Source organism: Oncorhynchus mykiss, chromosome 16, assembly GCF_057628025.1.
Source record: "Oncorhynchus mykiss isolate SJ-2025 chromosome 16, ASM5762802v1, whole genome shotgun sequence".
Lineage (NCBI taxonomy): Eukaryota > Metazoa > Chordata > Actinopteri > Salmoniformes > Salmonidae > Oncorhynchus > Oncorhynchus mykiss.
Genome location: NC_143037.1, coordinates 41875385 through 41899814, shown reverse-complemented (window position 1 = coordinate 41899814; position 24430 = coordinate 41875385). Strand labels below are relative to the sequence as shown.

The following is a 24430-nucleotide window of genomic DNA, read 5'->3' as shown; positions in this document are numbered from 1 at the left end:
TGTCTGCTAACACCAGCAAGAAGCCACTGCATCATCATGCACTCATTTTGGTTTTCAGCCACATTTGGGTGATTTTTTTTTCTTTAAAAGGTTATGTATAAGAAAGAACTACAATCAACTAAGAAAACGAGCTTGATCCACATAACAAAGCCAGTCAGGTTTTTTGTTGTTGTTGTTATTACATAAAATGACACGAAATGAAAGCCAATCCAGCTGTCACACGTCTGTACATAAATCCGAGGGCACAAGCTTTAATGGAAAAAAAAAGCATTCCAGAAACGGAGTAAAACGTAACAGTCTGGTACAGACAATACTGGTACTGAACTGCATACAGTAAAAACCCTTTTATCTTCTTAGGCACTTAACATGGCTGTATCGAAGTCAAGGAGAGCCAACAGGTCAAAGAAGTGGAATTTTGTAGTAAAAAATGTATAATAATGTACAATTTGGTAGCTTTGCAGTAGGAGACTTGCGCCAGTAACCGAAAGGTTTCTGGATCGAATCCTCGAGCTGACAAGGTAAAAATCTGTCATTCTGCCCTTGAGCAAGGCAGTTAACCCACTGTTCCCCGGGCGCCGATGACAAAGGGGTTGGGTTAAATGCGGAAGACACATTTCAGTCGAATGCATTCAGTTGTACAACTGACTAGGTATCCCCCTTTCAAGATGTGTTTAAATAGAGATGGAGATTGAGTTAACAAAAGACCTGTTCAATTTTGTGTGTTGTGTGTTTATTCTGATATAAATCTGACTGTGTTTGTGCTCCCCTTGAAGAGATACAGACACAGAACAATTGAACTTCAACGCAAAAATTGAAGGGCTTTGAAAAATTGAAGGGGAGCACTCTAAACATGTTGTCTGTAAAACTACTAGTGAATCAGAACTTTACTGTAGCAAAATCAATGAAGGAGGAGGGGGGCAAAGGATGCTTCTTTCCCTTAGAATAGGCTACAGCGTGATGAATAAAGACAACAAAGCATGATAACGAACAAAGGAATTGTGGTATTGAAAAAAGGCCAGAATAAAAATGGTTTGCTAAAACAGGCACACAACACGCACACACAACACACGCAAGACTTGAAAATGGAATTTGAGTCGAATAAAATCCTCATAAATGCTTTAAAGGGATAATATAACATACATGTCAGGTTCCCGAAGTTTCATGAAACAAAAACAAAAAAAACACAAGGGAGAGATTCAAACTGGAGGAAAAAATTGAAAAAGCATGCAGAAGTCCACTGCTCTACTGTAGCTTCACTCCTAGCAGACTACAAACGAGCGAGAGAGAAAGAGAGAGAGAGAGATGCCCCTGTCCTGAGCAGTTATAGCCACCTGGTCAGCCAGGAGTGACCCATTCCCTACACCACAGGCCACAGCAGGGTGCTTTCTTCAGTGGCAACTAAGTCCTCTTCTTACCCTACGTCTTTATCCTGCAGTCCAAGGGGGGAGGTATGGGTGAGGGTCAGTGGTGGAGTGTTGGAGGGTGGTTAGGGCTGTTTCTGGATCAGCAGAGTGAGAATGAGGATGGTGAGGAAGGTGGAATTGTTGTGAGGGTGAGGAGGGTTTGTGTCTATGGTCCATATGTACTATGTGTGTGGGTGGGTTAAATGGGAAGGGGGGGGAAGAGGTATGTGTGTGTGTTGGGTGGGGTTGAGGGTTCGGAGGGGGTTTGGGTACAGAATAGGGGGATAGGGGGTTCAAAAAGCCAACCTTCTTCCACCAGGCTTATAGGGCCTGAGTCTTGAGCTCAATGGCCTCTCCTCGGGTGTCCTGCTGGCTCTCAGCCTCTGGGGGCCTGGTGCCCTTCAGTATGGCCATCCTCTCAGAGAGACCGCGCATGCGAGGAAACAGCATGAAATCATAGATAATAGCTCCCATAGCACCACCAATCATCGGACCCACCCAGTACACCTGGCACAGGACCAGACCAGACCGGAGAGGGAGACAGAGACACAAAGAGAGAGATAGAAAGGGGAATGTGTTGGTGAGTTCATCTAGCTATTTCACAGTTCTAAACTCCAAACAACATATTGTAAGTTGCTGCAAATTGCTCTAAATTATTGTAAAATCTTTAAATTGCTGTACGTTGTGGCTTTGTAAGGTGTGAACAAAGTGTCTTACCCAGTGGTTGACAAAGTTTCTGACCAGGACAGCAGGGGCGAAGGACCTGGCAGGGTTCATTCCAGTACCAGTGTAGTACATCTATATCAAAGAGAATAGACCAGGGTTATATTTTGGTAACAGTATGTAGAGTGCCGCGGTGAGAAACCTACCTACATCATACAATAGTACTTTTTAACGCCCTCATATTGGTCTATCTAGAGTCCTGACCAACCCCATCAAAACAATGGATTACACACCCCTTCTCTTTTGTAGTCACAGAGATGGGGATTCCCATATTTAATCAGGCATTCCTGCTTCTGACATCATCTACTCATATACATTATTGGAATTGACCTATCCCTAAATATCCCACTTTGACTGGTGTTCTATATTGTTCAGGGCCAGGTTTCCCAAAAGCATCGTATTGTAGCACTAAAATCATGTTTCGTCCACTCAATTTCAATGGAATTAAGATGATCTTAGTGCTACACCGCATTTGGGAAACCTAGCCCCGATCATATCATAATGAGTCATAATGGTCTCTTACCACCCCACTCCAAGCCTATGTCTCTTAGTTTAGTTTATTGCTCTTTCATCATTATTACAAGTTATTAAAAACAGTTGTCAAAAAAGTTAAGTAAATACAACATTTTTAAAGTGCTAAAAATCTCGAAGCTTCAACCAACCCAACCCTGTGTCTAAGCCCATTTTCACCCAATACAATTCCCTGTATTCTATGGTCTATAAACATATATTTTATATATTTACCCCCAGCAGGTGTCCTATGAGGACAGAGAAGCCGATGGCTAGGGCGGCAGAGCCCAGGCGTCCATTACGCCTCTCATCTGTCACAGCAAAGATGCAGACAACCAGCTGCAGGGTGAGGAACACCTCCATGGTGGTGGCCATGCCCAGGCTGATACCTGGCTGCAGCTGGAGAAGGGGGACGAGATAGAACAGACAGTTGAATGAATGATTACTGTTCACTTTTTGAAGTTATTTCTACTCCATTGGCCGGTATGAAAAACTCTAACAGTCAGTCAATCAATCAATAGGTTAAACCTTGAAGGCATAAAAATAGCTCACTAAAAAAGTATAATTGGCACATCTTACATTGCGCATGCATTCTAAAGTGGAGTGGTGTTTTTGTACACATTTAATTACAGATATTTTATGACTATTAACTATTCATAACATCTAACGTTGTTCAAATATATATATTTACGGTACCAGTCAAAAGTTTGAACTCACCTACTCTATCCAGGGCTTTTCTTTATTTTTTACTATTTTCTACATTGTAGAATAATAGTGAATACATCAAAACTATGAAGTAACACATATGGAATCATGTAGTAACCATCCTTTGCCTTGATGACAAGTGCTCAGCATATTTGGGAACTCCTTCAAGACTGTTGGAAAAGCATTCCCCATGAGAGAATGTCAAGAGTGTTCAAAGCTGTCATCAAGGCTACTTAGAAGAATCTCAAATATAAAACATATTTTGATTCGTTGAACACTTTTTTGGTTACTACATGATTCCATATCTGTTATTTCATAGTTTTGATGTCTTCACTATTATTCTACAATGTAGAACAGAGTAAAAAGAAAGAAGTTGTGGTTACACACACAGATGTTCTTTATCACCTGTCAAGTTAATTTCATTTATTCATGGCAGATGACAATGGAACTCTGAAATGTGTGATTGTCTCCACAGACTTTCTTATCAGGGTTGTGATCAATTCCATTTAAATTCAGCTGAATTGACCTAATTGAAATGGAATTGACCCCAACCCTGGTTCATTCCTACATCACCTGTCATTGGTCAGGTAGTCTTACCGTGTTGAGTGCCAGGTTTCCCCTCATGTTGTTGGGGGTGACCCCATAGAGCACGGCGGCCCCGGCCAGCGCCCCCAGACACTGGGCCACAATGTAGAAAAAGGCGCGGAACAGGGACATCTGGGAGCCAATCAGGTAGGCGAAGGTGACGGCCGGGTTGATGTGTCCCCCGCTGATGTGACCGATGGACTGGATGAGGGTGGCAGCGGCCAGGCCGAAGCAAAAGGCCACATGGAGAACGTTGTGGGGCCCGGTGGTCCAGCGCAAAGCCGCCCCCAGACCAAAGAACACAAAGAACATGGTGCCATAGAACTCGGCAAACACTGCCCGCCAGAACGACATGGACCGGAACTCCCACATTGTGGCCAAAAAGTCAAGAGGCTACCCCAAAGCAATGGAGGGATGAAAAGAGGAGCGAAAACAGGAGAAAATGTGTATTCTCCTTCTGAGTCACCAAGCTCTGTTTACCGTATCAATAATGACTATCTCAGTGATGCCTTCAAGGTAGTATAAACAAAAAACAAGACAGCAAACTTAAAAGCATAAAGTGCCTCTCTAAACCTAAAGATGCTTCCGCACTTAAACAACAGTTCCACATGCAACTCTCTAGGAGTCACTAACTTTACTGACTTCCAATGACCTACAACGTCGCTTTCTGTCTAGTCTAGTCATAGAGACCTGTGTCCTGTCTGTGTGGAGCGGAGCGTTGGTCTCGATATGCCAACCCTGCTGGTGGTTAGTAGAGGAACATTGATAGACAAAGGTTGAGCATGTCCTGCAGACATTTAGCCTCACTGTCAGAGCAGGGGGAGCCCACGGGACTATTTATAACGGCCCCAGGGCCACGGACCTCAGGGGAGGGGGCTGGGAGGGGCCACCACACAATACAACAAATCAAAACAAAAATACTTAACCCTTCTAACACCCTGACCTCTCTCTGCCCAGTGCCCATGCCAGTGTTCATCATCCTAACCCTTAACCCTAACTATGAGCTTCATATTGCCCAGGGGCCATGTAGAGAAGGACACAGCTGAAAGGTTTAAGGGGGATATTTTAGAAAAGATACATTCAAATACATTAGGTTTTCATAGACATATTACTTTTGATCATGTGTCAACTCAGGAAATTCATATTGAACAGGAATCATTATTTTTAGTGGGATTCATAACTGATGATGTTGTTAATGTTAGATGTTGGTTGAGGACAGGAAGGCCAGATAAATGGTTTATTGACCTTCTGTTACAACCAGTAGTGGATTGCTTCAGACAAATATAAGACCTGGGCTAAACATATGGGTCTGGCGGCGCCTGGTGAGCCTTTCCAGAGTCCCATTTGGCCCATCTCATCTCTCCAGTGGGGTAAAAAAAAAGGTCTGGTCTTCCTTTCTCAACATTCTTCAAGTGCTGACAGACGCCAGAGAACAATCCCAGTTTTCATAACACCATAGAGCAAGTGAGGCCCCATAACGGAAACCAGCCTGAACTCACTACTGCTGCCAATAGAAAGACTGAAGTCATATGTGTTGTTATGCATGCAACTCCTATGGACACAGAGAGGAGCAGTACTCTTATCTCATTATGACGTGAAAGATGGGCCGAGTTACTGTCTGTTATGACAATATCAATGTAACTCTGACAATATTCTTTGATTACTGAGGATTTATAATGTGTTGCTTTATGTCAATGCAAATCAGTGATATAAACTATACTCATATAAAAAAAAAACAGATTTGCCTCTACAATGTTGTTCTCAACTGTCAGCATTTTCCAAAGTAGATCTCTAACACTGGCTTGAACTAGTGACAGGACTTCAACCTTTAATCATGTGTCATGTTCTGTTTAACCCCCTCAATTGGCAGCATGCCGAGTAGCACACTGCACCCAGAGGAATCCCTCACTATCAATCGGCCTTTCTCAATACTCTTTTGATTGTGTCCTTTTGTCCCACATACTCAACTATTCTCATTCTCACACATCCACTCTATTAAACACTTCAATTAAAACTCCTAGTGAATGATCATTACAGTCATTGCAATACATGCATTACTTTATTCTCCGTATGTAGTGCTCTCCATAGTATTCAGGATGTGTGCAGTGCAATGCAAGTTGGTTCTACGCAGCCCCAGAATTGATTAGGCAGACTTTTACATTGTATATGGTGACTGCGAGGAGAGGCTCGGGCCCAGGACAGATAAAGCTTCAGATAAACCCGTGTTTGGAGGGGGGGGGGGGGGCAGCAGAAGGTTTGGCATTGAGCTTCTGCACTGGAGCATCCAGCATCACGCTGACCAGGCTAGCCCGCCAGAGAGGGGGCGGATGGAACTGAGCCGTGAAAGCATAGTGCTGTGGTCAGGGGCTTTTCCCCTCCCGTCCTTTCATACGCTGGAGATACAAAACGCTGGCAGTAACAGATTCTGTCGCTTTCCACGATCTGTTTTTGTCTTGCTGCGCCTGCTGTCGAATGTATAAGAGCTTCCCTTATCCATGGTGGAGCAATAGCTGGCCATTTAGCCTACTCTTTCCATCCCATCCCTATATGCACTATGTAGCCTACCCTTTACAGGAGTGCTTATAATACAGCCCCATGGAACTAACAATACATTGATTTTGGGTGAGCCATGTATGATATAAATGACCATGTATATTCAAAGGGAAAGGGATGCTTTATTTTTATGGTAAGATCAATGTAACTCTAAGCTATTCTCTCATGCCAGTCAGCTGCACACACATGTCATTTCCAAGTCACCTCTGGAGAAATGAAGGAAATTCAGTTGAGCACGTTGGACGCTATCACAATATTTTCGTGAGTTGGCAAACAACTGAAGTAAACGAAGAACACTCAATTCTGTATTATCTCCAAGTCTGAGACGATCACATTTGTTAAAACCAAGCAGAGAGAGTCATTAGATCATTTGTTTTGGTACTGTCCCTATGTAGCTTGTTTTTGGTGGCAGGAATGGCTGAAGAATTGCAACATTTACCTGGAGATAACTCTGCAGATAGCACTGCTGGGTGGTTTGAAAAGTCATAGTCAAATCGATCAATAATATAGTAATACGTTTAGCTAAAATGTTCATCTTTAGTTTACAATCTGTAGAAACAATGAGAACAGAAAGGTTCAGAACCTTTGTGAAAAATATATGGCAAATAGAAATCAAAACTGGACGGTGTTCAGAGATAGATGGGAGGAGTTGAGTGGAGCTGAAGGGTGGGGCTAAAAACAACAAGATAACTCATGTGAAATATACTGTGTCCGGAAAATTTATATAGGTTCAGAACTTTATTGAAACAGCACAGTTAAAAATATATGTCAAATAGAAGATAGATGGGAGGGGTTGAGGGGAGCTGAAGGAGGGGATTGAAAACAAACAAAAGTTAACTATTGTAAAATACATTGTGCCCGTATAATGTGCATAAGCTGTAAGTAGAAGCCTACAGTAAGTGTTGTTGTCCATTCGTTTACTCCAATTAGGGGAGGGGTGGTAGGGTTAGGGGAAATGAAAATATATATATTTTTTTTTTAATCGAATATATATATTTAGCCAAAAATATATGGGGGATTGGAAATGATGCAGAAAATTACATTGATGGAAGCTACAATCTATCCTCAATATTAAAAGCTATTTTCTGCCTGGCCTGTAGATATTGGTAAGGCAAAGACATACCAGGCTCAGAATGAACTTGTTGGGTGGTGGGTTGCTGTATCTCTTTTGTGGTCTATGCATTCTGCCTCCCTCCCGGCCAGTTCTGCATTGGTAAGCATTCTATTGTGGGTGTAAGCCTGTTTTACAGAGGACGGAGTTAAAACCTGCAAGAGTGGGGAATTTATCTTCTATCACCTCTCTGCTTCAGACTGCTGACACCAACACAACTAACCAATCCACAGCCCCTCTCTCTACCATCCAACCCATAGCTCGCTACCATCTATCTCCTACTCTCCAACATCAGCTCCAACACTATGTGGTAGAAACGCACGCTACAGCACACAGAAGCCAGGACAATCTCCTGCTCTCCTCAATAGCAGGCCTGGGCTGCCTCACAGGCACTACATTGTGGTAGAAATACTTATTACAACTCTCACTACAGCACAGACAGACACCTGGAGAACTGAGTAGAACATACATGGCCGTAGACTAGTAATATAAGAATATAATGCACTGTGTACAAAACACTAAGGACACCTGCTCTTTCCGTGACATAGACTGACCAGGTTAAAGATGGGAGGGGTTGAATGGAGCTGAAGGGTGGGACTAATAACAAGATAACCAATGTAAAACATACGAGGTCTTTAAAATGTATATAGGTTCAGAAATTTGGTGAAATAGCAGTTACAAATAGAAATAGAGGAAGGACTAAAAACAAACAAAATATCTATTGTAAAATAGATTGTGTCTGTAAAATGTGTATAAGATGTATAAACTGAGAAGCCTAAGTGTTATTGTTTATTAGTTTACTCCAATTAGGAGAAGGGTGGTAGGGTTTGCGGGGAATATATATTCTATATATTTAGGTATATTCTAAAAAAAAGTATGTATATCTATATACAGTTGATGTCGGAAGTTTACATACACCTTAGCCAAATACATTTAAACTCAGTTTTTGACAATTCCTGACATGTAATTCTAGTAGAAATTCCTTGTCTTAGGTCAGTTAGGATCATCACTTCATTTTAAGAATGTGAAATGTCAGAATAATACTAGAGATAATTATTTATTTCAGCTTTTATTTCTTTCATCACATTCCCAGTGGGTCAGAAATTTACATACACTCAATTAGTATTTGGTAGAATTGCATTTAAATTGTTTAACTTGGGTCAAACGTTTCGGGTAGCCTTCAACAAGCTTCCCACAATAAGTTGGGTGAATGTTGTACCATTCCTCCTGACAGAGCTGGTGCAACTGAGTCAGGTTTATAGGCCTCCTTGCTCACACACTCTTTTTCAGTTCTACCCACAAATTTTCTATAGGATTGAGGTCAGGGCTTTGTGATGGCCACAATAATACCTAGACTTTCTTGTCCTTAAGCCATTTTGCCACAAATTTGGAAGTATGCTTGGGGTCACTGTCCATTTGGAAGACCCATTTGCGACCAAGCTTTAACTTCCTGACTGATGTCTTGAGATGTTGCTTCAATATATCCACATAAGTTGACTTCCTCATGATGCCATCTATTTTGTGAAGTGCACCAGTCCCTCCTGCAGCAAGTCACCTCCACAACATGATGCTGCCAACCCTCTGCTTCATGGTTGGGATGGTGTTCTTCAGCTTGCAAGCATCCCCATTTTTCCTCCAAACATAACGATGGTCATTATGGCCAAACAGTTCAATTTTTGTTTCATCAGACCAGAGGACATTTCTCCAAAAAGTACGATCTTTGTCCCCATGTGCAGTTGCAAACCGTAGTCTGGCTTTTTTTATGGCGGTTTTGGAGCAGTAGCTTCTTCCATGCTGAGCGGCCTTTCAGGTTATGTCGATATAGGACTCGTTTTACTGTGGATATAGATACTTTTGTACCTGTTCCCTCCAGCATCTTCACAAGGTCCTTTGCTGTTGTTCTGGGATTGATTTGCACTTTTCACACCAAAGTATGTTCATCTCTAGGAGACAGAACGCGTCTCCTTCCTGAGCGGTATGAAGGCTGCGTGGTCCCATGGTGTTTATACTTGCGTACTATTGTTTGTACAGATGAACATGGTACCTTCAGGCATTTGGAAATCGCTCCCAAGGATGAACCAGACTTGTGGAGGTCTACAATTTTTTTCTGGGGTCTTGGCTGATTTCTTTTGATTTTCCCATGATGTCAAGCAAAGAGGCACTGAGCTTGAAGGTAGGCCTTGAAATACATCCACAGGTACACCTCCAATTGACTCAAATTATGTAAATTAGCCTATCAGAAGCTTCTAAAGCCATGACATCATTTTCTGGAATTTTCCATGCTGTTTGAAGGCACAGTCAACTTAGTGTATGTAAACTTCTGGCCCACTGGAATTGTGATTCAGTGAATTATAAGTGAAATAATCTGTCTGTAAACAATTTTTTGAAAAATTACTTGTGTCATGCACAAAGTAGATGTCCTAACTTACATGCCGTAACTATAGTTTGTTAACAAGAAATTTGTGGAGTGGTTGAAAACCTAGTTTTAATGACTCCAACATAAGTGTATGTAAACTTCTGACATCAACTGTAGGTGTGTGTATTTATATATGTATGCATGTGTATGTATATATATATTTACCAAAAAAAAGATATGGGGGATTGGAAATGATGCAGACAATTACATTGATGGAAGCAACAATCTTTCCACAATATTAAGCTGATCCACTCCTTAAAAAAAACTACAAAACTGTGGGAAGCATTGGAGTCAACATGGGCCAGCATCCCTGTGGAATGCTTTCAACACATTGTGGAGTCCATGCCCTGACGAATTGAGGCTGTTCTCAGGGAAAAAGCAGGGGGGGGGGGGGGAATGCAACTCAATATTAGGAGGATGTTCCTAGTGTTTGGTATACTCAGTGTACATGCCAAAGCAACTTACAGTCATGCGTGCATATATTTTAAATACATGTGGACCCAGGAATTGAAACCACTATCCTGGCGTTGCAAGCACCACGCTCTACCAACTGAGCTACAGAGGACCACTTGTCTAGTGCGCTTTAGAGCAAGATGTTAATCTGCCTGTGAACAACAATCTGTGGCCATTCTCCTTCAAGAGGCAGTGTGACTCTGGTGGGAGTGCTGATCTAGTATATGAATTCTAGATCAGCAGTCCCACCCTGGAATGTTTTTTTGAATATGGGCCCAAAGCTGAGAGGGAGGTGAATAGAAGTATGCTTATCATTGAACTGTGGTCAAGTTGGTCAAGTTGTAGAGTTGTTTTAATCCCTGTCTTAATCCTCTTGGTGTTGATCTTATATCTGTTTTGTGTGTTTCTTTAAAAAAAATATATATATATTTATTTTTACCCCTTTTTCTCCCCAATTTCGTGGTATCCAATTGTTGTAGTAGCTTGTCTCATCGCTACAACTCCCATACGGGCTCGGGAGAGACGAAGGTTGAATGTCATGCGTCCTCCGATACACAACCCAACCAGCCGCACTGCTTCTTAACACAGCGCGCATCCAACCCGGAAGCCAGCACGGCTACACCGTGCACCTGACAACCTTGGTTAGCGCGCACTGCGCCCGGCCCGCCACAGGAGTCGCTGGTGCGCGATGAGACAAGGACATCCCTACCGACCAAGCCCTCCCTAACCCGGACGACGCTAGGCCAATTGTGCGTCGCCCCACGGACCTCCCGGTCGCGGCCGGTTACGACAGAGCCTGGGCGCGAACCCAGGGACTCTGATGGCGCTGCAGTACAGCGCCCTTAACCACTGCGCCACCCAGGAGGCCCGTTTTGTGTGTTTCTTTGTCTGAAAAAAAGGAAATCAATCCAAAATTCGAGAAAGAGTCGAACGATTATATTGTTTAGAAGACATACAAATACTGTTACATGCAAAAGGATTGTTGCCTATTTTTGATGATCATGATGAAGTCATTGAGGCAGGGGTAGTTAAATTGAATCAGCTGGGCAATAAGGGCATCTATGATGATGATACACAAAACCAACTATTAACAAGTGTCTCACTCAATTCCATGGAAAATATTAAGGATAGCTGAGTAGTTCTTGAGAAAACCTCAAATGCATTTCCTTGATTCCTCACATCCTTTCTTCCATCGGATGAGTTCAGAGGTCTCTGACAGAGTTGATAAAAGCTGCTGTTGAGAAAAGCCTGCAGTTATGTTTCAGTTTTGCTTCAGACTCTGTTACATTGTACTTGAACCCTACTTACAGATGTAGGATCTTAATTTAGTCACTCTTTTGTTGCTGAGAATTTTCCTGCATAGCAGGAAATGCAAACTTGTAGTGTATTCAAGGTTTAAAAAGGCTTCTAAATTTCCACTTTAAAATATGAAAAATGTATCAACCCCTACAAAAAATTTCCATTATTTATAATGCACATAATAATTCACAATTCCTGTTGCTTTAGGATTATTATCCTGCTGTAACAAACTGGCTCAAATTAAGATCCTACAGCTGCACATAAGGACTAAATAAGACTGTCATAGCCATGACATATGTCGTAAACAGTTGTGACAGTTTATGACAACTCTTTTAATAGTTCAAAGGAAAATACATCTGAGTGAAGGTGGGTTGGTTTATATAGCCATGGGATTTACAGGAAATACATTTATTGTGGAACTATGAATAATTATGTGAAGCATTCTGATTATAGTGCACACCCGCTTCATTTGCTCACAACAAATTTAAAAAAGAAGAGAGAATGCTTCCGAATAGGTGTTTGAGCAAAATATCAAGATACCTTTTCATAGTTGAGAATAAGACAGAATATATAATGAAGTATGGCATTCCCTTGGAGATAACAAAAGCGCTACTGGTAATTTAAAGGTAACGTAGTAAAAATGACAGAGAAATAACAAAACATTGAATAGACAAATGTTGTTTTGTATAATACATATACTATCATAATAGCAACCTATATTGGTGTCTACTCATCTGAAACAAACTATATTTAATCTCGTCACCCAACAATCAATGATTTAATATCACTCTACTATGTGACTATGTAGGTTATGTCATGGAATACTGTATAAGATGCCATGTAAAATCAACCATCTCTCTGTGTTACAGACATTAAAACGAGGTACAACTAAGTTATTTACAATAAAAAAGAAAACTCAAAAATGGAAAGATATTTTCATTTTAAGCATTAGAGATCCAAACAGAATAACAATTATTTTTTGTGGGGGGGGGGGGGGGTCTGAAAGTGTGGAAGTCCCCTTGTAATCTACTAGGGTATGAGGAATGTATAATTTGTACATACAAGCAAACAATGATAAATCATCAAACTACTACATAGTGAACTATCATATTGACAGCTAATAATGATGCCGGTGTATTAAAGAAACACTTCACCTATTTCTAACCTCATATTCATTATATCCAGCCCCATAAGTGTCTACATATGTGCAAATGGTGTGTTTCTGAAATAGTCCTTTAAATGGAAACTACATTTACTGTATAGAAAATATGTATGTAAGTACTGTATGAACACCCAACATGTACTTAATATGGCTGTGATCTGGTTTATTCCCTTGTTAGAAAGCCTAGAAGTTTGTTCTCAGTCTCATACTGTAAGTAGCCTGGTTCCATATATGTTTGTGCTGGTATATTGCTAACTCATTTGGTCGTTGTCTTGGCTATACTATACTATTTATGTTGTCTGCATAATGTGGTAGTCTTCCCTTAGTGTAGTTCCATCAGTCTCATATCCTTTATCCCAAAGTAGACAGAATCGTGACAGACGAAACAGACCAATGCACATGCGAGATATGGTTCTGGGTGCCAAAATGCCAGGCCACAGCCTTTGCAAGAGTTTTACGAAATAGATGATCCAATGGCTTTTAACACACTTCTATATTATAAACTAGGGCAGTCGTTCCCAGATCTGGTGGTCCTCAGCAAAGGAAGAAGTTGAGAATGGGAACCACTTAACTAGGAGAAAGGAGTGATAGGTAGAATGTCTATGTCTCTCAGAACATCTCATCTCTCTCAACACTCTTGAGTCGATATTCACGTCATAAGAAGAATAGAATACAAACATTGTTTCCCATTCCCCTTCATTATAAATTGGGGTCAATATACTATCATAATAGCAACCTAACTTCGTTGTACATTTTTTGTTAAACATAAATAACAAAACATGCCGAAAAGCTGCTGTGTTGTTCAATGTACATGTAACCAGGTAAAAAAAACATCCTAACCTATGGTTTGCAATGCTCCCACGTAGGGAAATAAGAGCCTGCGAGAAGAGCCCTGTGGCATCAGGATTTTTGGCATGGGAGAGTGGGAAATGTGGGCACCCGGTGTCCAAGTAGGCTACACATAGCTAGCTATGTGTATGGAAAACATTACATCACAGGTAAGACATTGAACTTATTTAGTATAATCTGTTTGTAATTCTATTCACTACTTGAAGCTTAATGTTCCAGTCGGTAGCTAGCTATCACTCACTCCCTCACGTGGCTGCTAGCACCGTCATGAAAAGGGGCATGAGAGAAGCTCTACAATATTATGTTTTTCTAAGTATTGAGAACGCTCGGGAGCAGGCAATGTTGAAAAGTAATCTTTAAACATGTTTTACTTGTCTTAAATGTAGTTTTGTAATTGACTAAAACAAGTAGACAACAAGAAAATTGTGTTTGAAAAAGGTTGAGGTGTTGCTGTGAACCAACGGGGTAACCTAGGTAACCCCAGGTCGTTTTCCCCACAGGCGGGCAGGGGGCCACAACGTTCTAATACCGACTGGGAGTATAGATGAAGTAAATAGGTCAATCAAACTCGACTAAAACAATGGAATTGCTATGAAAACACTTGGGGGAAAGATCCCGATTCTCCTCATTGCCCCCCAGCAAAATTAGCTTACATTTAGGCTAATGTTTATAAGCGTATTTCACGCTATGTTGAGGTAAAAATCGGAGTATAATGCTTGTGTAGATGTCAACCGCATCACATGTTCATGTCATCATTACCAATCAACTGAATTACAGTTAAAAAATTACTACCACCGATTTCTGTATGCTAGCTATGCTAACCATCTTCTACAAACGGGAGTTAGCATTTAGCAGTCACTTCTAAACCTGAAAAGGGACAACTTCTACATGTTATGCAGCGAAAATCCTTGCTGTCAGAGTGCAGTATAACTGCAGTATGCAAAAAACACCGTTTTTTTTTTACTGCTGTAATTTTGCAGTGTAACTGCAGTTCGAGTGCAGTATAATTGCAGTTATTCTACAATTATGCTTCTAAAATACCACAGTCGACTGCAGTTCATGCACTTTTACGGCAGTTTCAAAACTGCAATCTTTTTTTGTAAGAGAACAGCCAAATACATCCAAAACGGACTTAAGTAAGCACATTATGGGCCTGTTACAATACATAAATCAAGACTGATTTGACGAATATCCACTTGCTAGATCAGAGTGATGAGAAACTGTCTCCACTGGGCTCCTCCTCCTCTTACATTCCCCCCTCGTCCTCTTCCTCCACTTCTTCCTACTCCGAGAGAGTGTTCAGAATCTCCTCTAGCTCCATCTCAGAAGTCGGGCCCTGGGACCTGAAAACACAAACACACAGTATATGGAGGGGTCTGAAGTGCTGTCCCAGTGAGGGGTCAAATACAGTGCATTAACATACCCCTCAAAAACATACCCCTCAAATACATACCCCTTAATTTATTATACAATTTGTTGTTACAGCTAGAATTCAAAATCCATTAAATTCCTTTTTTCACCCATCTACACACAATAAATACCCCTTAATGACAAAGTGATTTTTTTTTAGATAAAAAAAAAAAAATGTGTGCAATTTTATTGTAAATGAAATACAGAAATATCTCATTTAGATAAGTATTCACACCCCTGAGTCAATACATGTTAGAATCACCTTTGGCAGTGATTCCAGCTGCCAGTCTTTCTGGGTAAGTCGTTAAGAGCTTTGCACACCTGGATTGTACAATTTTTGCACATTTTTAAATGTTATTCAAGCTCTGTCAAATTGGTTATTGATCATTGCTACCTACACGAGTCTTACCATAGATTTTCAAGTCAATTTAAGTCAAAACTGCAACTAGGCCACTCATGAACATTCAATATCATCTTGGTAAGCAACTCCAGTGTATATTTGGCCTTCTGTTTTATGTTATTGTCCTGCTGAAAGGGGAATTTGTCTCCCAGTGTCTGTTGGAAAGCAGACTGAGACAGGTTTTCCTCTAGGATTTAGCCTATTCTATTTCTTTATATCCTGAAAAACTCCCTAGTCCTGGCCGATGACAAGCATACCCATACCATGATGTAGCTACCATCATACTTGAAAATATGAAGTGGCACTCAGTGATGTGTTTTGTTGGATTTGCCACAAATATAACATTTTGTATTAAGGACAAAAAAATTAATTGCTTTGCCATATTTTTTTTATTCTGTCCAGACTTCCTTCTTTTCACTCTGTCATTTATTCTAGTATTCTGGAGTAAATACAATGTTGTTGATCCATCCTCAGTTATCTCCTATCACAGCCATTAAACTCTAACTGTTTGAAAATCACCATTGTCCTCATGGTGAAATTCCTGAGCGGTTTCCTTCCTCTCCGGCAACTGAGTTAGGAAGGGCGCCTATATCTTTGTAGTAACTGGATGTATTGATACACCATCTAAAGTGTAATTAATAACTGCATCATCCTCAAAGGGATATTCAATGTCTGTTTTTTTCCCCCCATCTACCAATAGGAGCCCTTCTTTGCAAACCATTGAAAAACCTCCCTGGTCCTTGTGGTTGAATCTGTGCTTGAAATTCACTGCTCGACTGAGTGACCTTACAGATAATTGTATGTGTGGGGTACAGAGATGGGGTAGTGATTTAAAAATCATGTTCAACACTATTATTGCACACAGAGTGAGTCCATGCAAGTTATTATGTGACTTGTTAAGCACATTTTACTCCTGAACCTATTTAGACTTGCCATAACAAAAGTGTTGAATACTTATTGACTCAAGACATTTCGGCTTTTCATTTTTTATTAATTTCTAAAAACATAATTCCACTTTGACATTATGGGATATTGTGTGTAGTAGATCAGTGACACATCTCAATTTAATTAATTTTAAATTCAGGATGTAACACAACAGAATGTGGAAAAAGTCAACGGGTGTGAATCGTTTTTGAAAGCACTCTATATCCCCTCTTCGAGTGTGGTGTCACTCACATGTCCGAGCCAGGAAAGAGTCCATTGGGATTGGAGAGGGGGTCAGGATACATCCCCCCCTGTAGGGGTACTGGGGCCAGCTGGAAGGGGGTTTGGAACTGGTTGTTCCTGATGAGAACATACAAAAGACTTAGATTTTTATTTGTAGCTATATTCAATTATGTAACTGTTATTTAACCAGATGAGAGTCAAGTTAGCCTGTTTTTGATCTTGCCAACTCCAGTGACAACGAGTTCGCATGATAGCAGCAAACAGACTGGCACTCAGGCTAGAGTCCTGTCACTGGTCAACACACAGTAGCTTCTTCAATCAAAACCTAATATTAGATAAAGGGAACCTGAGTGAACAAATAACACAACAATTACATCATTATTTCATTTATCGCATAAACAAACGTATGCAACACCCAATGCCCATGTGTGAAAAAGTAATTGCCCCTCAGTAGCTGGTTGTGCCATCCAAAGACTTCCTGTAGTTCTTGATCAGTCTCTCATGTTGCTGTTAGAGGAAATGGAGAACTGCTGTGACTAAGCAACATTTGTGGGTTTTCAAGCATGAACTGCTTGTTTCAAGTCCTGCCACAACATCTAATTTGGGATTAGGTCTGGACTTTGACTAGGCAAGTTGTCCAGGTCCTGAGGCAGCAAAGCATCCACAAACCATGGTATGAGGTTCTTACTGTGGAATGCAGTGTTTGGTTTTTGCCAGGCATAATGGGACCCATGTCGTCGAAACTTTTGAATCCTCTGTCCATAGAACATTCTTCCACGAGTCTTGATGATCATCCAATTGCTTTCAGGTGATATTTGGCAAACTTCTGTCAACCTTTTGGACGACATGGGTCCCATTATGTCTGCCGAAAACCAAACACTGCATTCCACAGTAAGAACATTTAACCAACAGTCAAGCATGGTGGTGGTAGTATGATGGTGATGGTGATGCTTTGCTGCCTCAGGACCTGGATGACTTGCCTTAATAGAAGGAACCATGAATTCTGCTCTTTTTTAAAGAATTCTACAGGAGAATGTCACCCATCTGTGAGCTGAAGCGCAGCTGGGTCATGCAGCAAGACAATGATCCAAAACACATAATCAAGTCTACATGAAAATGACTAAAAAGCAGCACATTTGAAGTTTTGGAATGGCCTACTCAAAGTCCAAACCTAATCCCAATTGAAATGTTCTGTCAGAACATGAAATGAGCAGTTCTCGCTTGAAAACCCACAAATGTCACTGAGTTAAAGCAGTTCTGCATGCAAGAGTGGGCCACAATTCCTCCACAGCGACTGATCAACAACTACAGGAAGTATTTGGTTGCAGTCATTGCAGCTGAAGGTGGCACAATCAGTTATTGAGTGTAAAGGGGCATTTACTTTTTTTCACACAGGGGAATTGTGTGTTTCATAACTTTGCTAAATAAATAAATAAATAAAACAAGTAGACTTTTTTTTGCTATTTGTAAACTCAGATTCCCTTTATCTAATATTAGGTGTTGATTGAAGATCCGATAACATTCAGTATCAAAAATATGCAACAATAGAGAAAATCAGAAAGGGTGCAAATAGTTTTTCACGGCACTGTAGCTACCTTAAGATGAATGCACTAACTGTAAGTCGCTCTGGACAAGAGTGTCTAGTAAATGTGTCTTCCCGGCACGGTAGAGTTTATCACATTGACTAACAAGGTACTTACGGAGAGAGAGAGTAGAATGGTGATGCACTGGCTCCATTCCCCTGGTCCCTAAGAGAGAATGATGAAGACCTTGTGAAGTCTGTTTGTGTGTGTGTGTGTGTGTGTGTGTGTGTGTGTGTGTGTGTGTGTGCGCGCGCGCACATGTGAGTGAGTGATTCAGACTCACATGGAATAGAAAGAGGAATTGTTGTCCTGTGGGGTCTCACTGCGCTGAGGAGAGTCACAGTGGGCTTCCCTGCAAACACACACACACACACACCAATAAGTCACAACACATAGTTTGCGTTCAACAACATCATGTTAGCTAACGGTGTGTCCCAAATGCCACCACATTCCCTGGTCAAAATAATGCACTATATAGGGGATAGGGTTCCATTTGGGACAGAACCTTGGCTAGTTACATAGCTTCTGTGTAACTTACACTCCTACTTTGGTCTGGATGGAGACTACGAGGTATCCCGAGGTGGTATCCCGAGGTAACGGGTTATCTGGTCAAATGAGGCAGGGAAGAAGATTGGAATTCACATTAAAACTGATATAAACAATATCGTTGTCATAATATTAATCTAATTCAAAGCTTCTTCTCACAAATAATATTCTATCGCTCTCTGTGTGTCTCTGTCTCTCTCGTTCTCGCTGTCTGTCTATCTGCCCCCCCCCCCCCACCCCCCTCATAAATAGGACTTGCCTGTGTAGTATTTTCTGAACACGTCATTCTTCGGCAGATCTGGATAAACGTGTGTGATGAAGTCGATGTCTTGAATACGGTCACCAAGGGAACGGATCTCCAAGTCTCTCTTGGTGGACGGTTGAATATTCTGGATCTTCTGGCCCCCGTCTGGAAAGAGGGATGGAGGTTGGAAAGGAGAGAGAAAGAAAGAAAGGCCAGTTTAATAGGAATGTATCTCAGAATGTCTGGATTCCAGTGTTCTATTCCAGAGGTAAGCAGTCAGAATGGAAAAACAGAGCATGAGAAACTCCAATAGAGACTGTAAACCAAGTCGTACAGTGGACAGACAGACGGACAGACTAAACCCTTACTCTCTGATGGAGCCACGTATGCAATGGTGATGCCTCCTATCTCAGAGTCGCTGAAGCGCAGTAAGAAGGTCCCGTTGGGCCGGTCCTTCAGAATCAGGTGGAGGTGCTGCTTACCGATGAAACCAAATATCAACCTAGAGGAAGGAAAACACCAGGACACACAGTTATCTATGTGTGTGTGAGTCATATTCATTTTCTTTCAAATACTTTAACTGTGCTCGATTGAACCAATGGAATAGTCCCAAAGGTGAAAACCCTGTCCATCTGACACTCAAAACACTATTTGAAACCAGGTCTTCTCTGTGTCTCTCACTGCTAGACAGTCTTATTTATTAGGACACACTGTAGCAAAAACATTTTCAAAGACAAATTAAAACAAGCGTTTCTTATTGGATAAGTTCAGGTAGTCCTTTCCTGTTTCAGTCTGTTTTCTTCCGTTTGGTGCTTAATGAACAAGCCTAGCTCTGTCTCTGACTGGCAGACATGACTCACCCATCACTCCAGTAGCTCTTCAGGTGCTTCTTGGTAAGCTCTATCACACCATCAAACCACTGCCAGAAGGTGAAAGGTCGTCCAGGGAGCACCTCCTGACCAACGAAATTACACTGTTTAATCCCTCTGCTTGTTACATTTCACTCTGTTCTGTCCACAATATTACTAGCAATCATGTGGCACATGGAGTTATCCTAGAGGTGGTAGGTGCACAGGACCTTGTGCCGACCCACTGGGCACACCACGTAATTTCAACGTAGAAATGCGGGTAATATTTGGTTGAGATGTTGATCAATGAGATTTCAACCTTTATTCACCCACTCAGCCAGGAGTTTGTTGAATTCCCAATGTGTTATCCCTATGCTTCAACCCATCTAAAAGCACAATTGTAACGATGTGCGCTGAGAGTCGGGAAGCAAGTTCAGAGAGTGAGTGTTTTAATAAATAAACACAACATAATACAAAAATAAGAAACACGAACAACGCACAGAACTGACACAGGAACAGAAACAATGATGCCTGGGGAAGGAACCAAAGGGAGTGACATATATAGGGAAGTGATGGAGTCTAGGTGAGTCTGATGACACGCAGGTGCGCGCCATAACAAGCTGCCTGGTGACCTTGAGGCCAGAGAGGGAGCACACGTGACAACAACGTTCCAATGGAAAAACTATGCCTGACTTTTGGTTTAAACTTCACGTCTAAATGTGTTATTACTGCACTTTCAACCATTTAAAATCAGAACAAAGTTCAAATGGGGATACTACAGATATGTTGTATTTATAAAACTTAATGTCTTATCACTGTGCTTCATCTAATAGCACAACCAAATGACCAGGGCCTGGTTTCCCAAAAGCATCTTAAGGCTAAGTTCACCGTTAGAACCTTCGTAGGAGCATTGTTAAATCTCTGAGCTGTTTCCAAAAACCATCGTTACTAAAGTTGCACTTGAAAATGCACTTTGGCGACGGCCTCAGACCACATAGAACAACTATGTTCGTCGGCAGATGCATCTTTTTACTCATAGACGATCGCTTCTAAACATACATTCAATATGTTTATCTGTCTCTCCGTGACCGCTGATAACTTCACCACAAAGTTGACTACAAATACAAAGTTGCCAATGTCTGTGCAATTGTTACAAACAAGCAAAGGATTCAAATGAAAACTGAGATGATTGCATTAACAGATAACTGACTCCAGTGCTTCCTACAGTTGTGTCAAGTTGGCTGGATGTCCTTTGGGTGGTGGACCATTCTTGATATACACGGGAAACTGTTGCGCCTGGCACCTACTACCATACCCCGTTCAAAGGCACTTAAATATTTTGTCTTGCCCATTCACCCTCTGAATGGCACTCATACACAATCCATGTCTCAATTGTCTCAAGGCTTAAAAAACCATTCTTTAACCTGTCTCCTCCCCTTCATCTACACTGATTAAAGTGGATTTAACAAGTGACATCAATAAGGGATCATAGCTTCCACCTGGTCAGTCGATGTCATGGAAAGAGCAGTTGTACTTAATAATTTGTACACTCAGTGTACAGTAGGCCAGATAGGTGTTTACATTTCAAAGATATTAAAATCAATTTCATGTTCATTCAATTGAATTTTATTTAGCTATTTGGGTAGTCTGTCATTTTTGCCTCAATATATTTCATGATGTGGGTAGCCTAATGTGCTCGATGATGTGCCAAATCTTGATTGAGTGCATTATTTTAGGGGAAGCATTAGAATAAGACGCCCCAATATTTGCTGCCATATGTGATAATATCTCTCTAGGACCTGATCTGTCGTCAGTATTGTGGAATAACTCTAATGTTAAGGTAAGATTTGAATGGAGAAAGCCGATCGAAGGAGAGCACTGCCTTTTCTTTTGATCCTATCAGTATCGAAACATGCCTCAACGACGCATTTAGTGAGCGTTTTCTCTGCATGGTGTTTTGGGAAATGTATGGTACATCTTCGGCCGTTGCAGGAAAGAAGCATCCTTAAAATACTCATGACCCTAAATTCCATTGCTATTGGGAAACCGGGCCCTGGATTGTAGTTGAGATTACATTAGAAGTACATGATCAATGTTGTTCAAGATTCTGTACAGATTATGATAGCAATTGTGAAGATCGCTATAGACCTGCAACCTTTGCGTGCTATCTTGAACATGCACGCTTGCTATGATTACATAAGAAGACATTTATTAACAGAAACCTCAAAATGTGGCCATGGATGTGTTACTCATTTTAAGGTTGAATAAATACTGTTACATTCGTTTGTATGACAGCCTTAACGTTAGGCTATTTACTGTATTAGGAAAGTCATATTGAATTGTGTTTGGTTGACAACGCAACCAAATATAAACATTTAAAGGATATGTACTGTATCTAAGGCTTGGATAGTTTAATCTGAACCACTGGCTTAATCCTATTCTTTCCCTTTGGTTTTTGGTCATGAATCCAACATATGAATTATTAATTTGTAGACTAACTGGAATTAAAACCAGAGTCAGTGGCCCAAAACCAAGTCAGTGGCCCAGATAGAACTAGCCTAGCAGAAGATACATCTCGTTCAAAAGTTGATATTTGGTTGCATTGACAACCAAAACACAATTCAAGATCCAGTTTGTCTACAAATTAGTAATTTATATGTTGGAATCAGGTCTCCATCCTAACCAAAAATCAAAGTTAAATAGGACTAAATCAAATCAAACTTTAAATACACTTTTAAATAAAGTTTGATTTAGTCCTATTCTAAGTTAGATGTTTGGTTGAGATGTGAATCCAAAATATTAATTATTAACTATATATATTGTCTATTTTTAGTTGAACCCTGGGTTGAATTGAAACACTAGCTGTTTCAAATGCTATATAGGCCGAAATAGTCTCATTGATGATATATGACTTATAAAGTATGGTTACATTTAATTTGCTCTGTTAAATCTACCCTTTGGAATTACTTCAATAGCAACAGTGAATCTATTTAGTTATTAAGATATCGCTCATGAGTCATTCTCACTAAAGCACGTTGCTAATAGTCAGTGACAAAAATCAAAGCTGGGCTTGGTTAAAACACTGGATGGGAGACCAAATGGATCGCTGTAGATAGATCCAACTCTCCAGTAGGAGGTGCCACCCAGTCTATTGTTTTTTTTTCTGATAGTGGATATAAGATTGAATATCTGATGTTGTTTCAAAGTTACAAATTCAACATATTTTATACAAAGTTTGTCTATGTTGAAAATTGGTTACCATGATGACATAAAATGTGGTTGAAATTTCACCATCAAAACAACTGTTTATGTATAATATATATGTATTTAAATCCAATGTTTTGTCCATGTAGATTCCACATCACAATACGCTGACAAAATACATTGAAACAACATTGATTCAACCAGTTTGTACCCAGTGGGTAAAGACTGGTGTGTGTGTGTGTTCATGTGTGTGTTCATGTGTGTGTGTGTGAGTGTGTGTGTGTGTGTGTGTGTGTGTGTGTGTGTGTGTGTGTTCGTGTGTGTACCTTGTTGAACTGTGCCCAGGATACCAGCATGTTGCTGTAGTCTCCAGCGATGTCTGGCTTGTCGAAGATCTTTTGGGCCAGGAAATGTTGGTTGTAGTTGTCTAGGCAACGCTGCGTCCCGACCTCCGACATGAACTTACTGTTGAGGGTCCTGCACATCTGCTTCCAGGGAACGCGTTCCGGAACCAAAAACGGAATCCTTTCCTGATTAGAGGTCAAAGGTTGATGTTGTGAGTGAAGTGAGCAGACATACTGTTAAGTCTGTGTTGATAGTGGGTGTGATATGAGAGGGAAGAGAGTTGAGAGAGCGAGAGTTGAGAGAGCAAGAGAATGAGAGCGAGAGATGGCCAAAGGCAGCAGGCACTCACTGGTTCAGAAAAGGCACAGTCCCAGATGATGGTTGCTAGGGCATTGTTATCCTGACTACCGTGAACGATCACCACCACCGGCACAGAGATCATCTACAAGCACACAGGAGAGCAACACCATGTCAGTACAGCCATACTAATAACTGATCATCAAGACAAATCCTTTCCATTGAGGATCTAAACTATGTTTGTACAGTGTGTCATGAGATACTGTATATTTTGCAGTTCAAATTAATAACATTTCAGCCTGGGTGCCAGTCTATTTCTGCTCTCTTGTCAACTGCTTATGGAATTGTCATGCCAATGACAGCAATGGAGTTGGCATGAGCATAAACTGATCTGGGACCAGGTTAATAACACAAGTCACCCTAAGAGAATTTAGAGATGTGGCACAATCTGTCTGCATGTCTTAGGCCTGCTGTGCTATAATACTGCTATTTCCAAGACGTTAAGAGATAAAAGATGTATTGCCAAGTCACCCAACAATGATGTCTAATCGTACATGTCAAACCTCAATTGACATTACACAGGCCAAAGGGCGAGACCAGAAAAAGAGTGTAGAAAG

At 40.9% G+C, this 24430-nt stretch overlaps 2 protein-coding genes across 3 annotated transcripts in view; both read right to left on the bottom strand.

Moving 5' to 3' along the window:
- Positions 1–227: 227 nt before the first annotated feature.
- On the bottom strand, positions 228–5185 carry LOC110491930 (lens fiber major intrinsic protein-like). Its single transcript, XM_021565806.3, has 4 exons — positions 3939–5185; positions 2871–3035; positions 2121–2201; positions 228–1910 (listed from the first exon to the last, which is right to left on the bottom strand). Exons 1-4 carry the CDS (start codon positions 4296–4298, stop codon positions 1725–1727), a joined length of 792 nt encoding a protein of 263 aa, XP_021421481.1. The 5' UTR covers positions 4299–5185; the 3' UTR covers positions 228–1724.
- A 6884-nt stretch (positions 5186–12069) lies between these two features.
- stat6 (signal transducer and activator of transcription 6, interleukin-4 induced) overlaps positions 12070–24430 on the bottom strand; it is a 50323-nt gene continuing 37962 nt past the window's right edge. For both annotated transcript variants that reach the window (XM_090202679.1, XM_090202680.1), the window contains 10 exons: positions 23866–23958; positions 23498–23701; positions 19980–20074; positions 19488–19621; positions 19135–19284; positions 18868–18934; positions 18613–18681; positions 18447–18494; positions 16756–16863; positions 12070–15112 (listed from right to left, as the gene is read on the bottom strand). In XM_090202679.1, coding sequence (XP_090058805.1) covers positions 15052–15112; positions 16756–16863; positions 18447–18494; positions 18613–18681; positions 18868–18934; positions 19135–19284; positions 19488–19621; positions 19980–20074; positions 23498–23701; positions 23866–23958 — 1029 coding nt within the window. In that variant the 3' untranslated portion in view covers positions 12070–15051. The remainder of the gene's footprint in view (positions 15113–16755; positions 16864–18446; positions 18495–18612; positions 18682–18867; positions 18935–19134; positions 19285–19487; positions 19622–19979; positions 20075–23497; positions 23702–23865; positions 23959–24430) is intronic.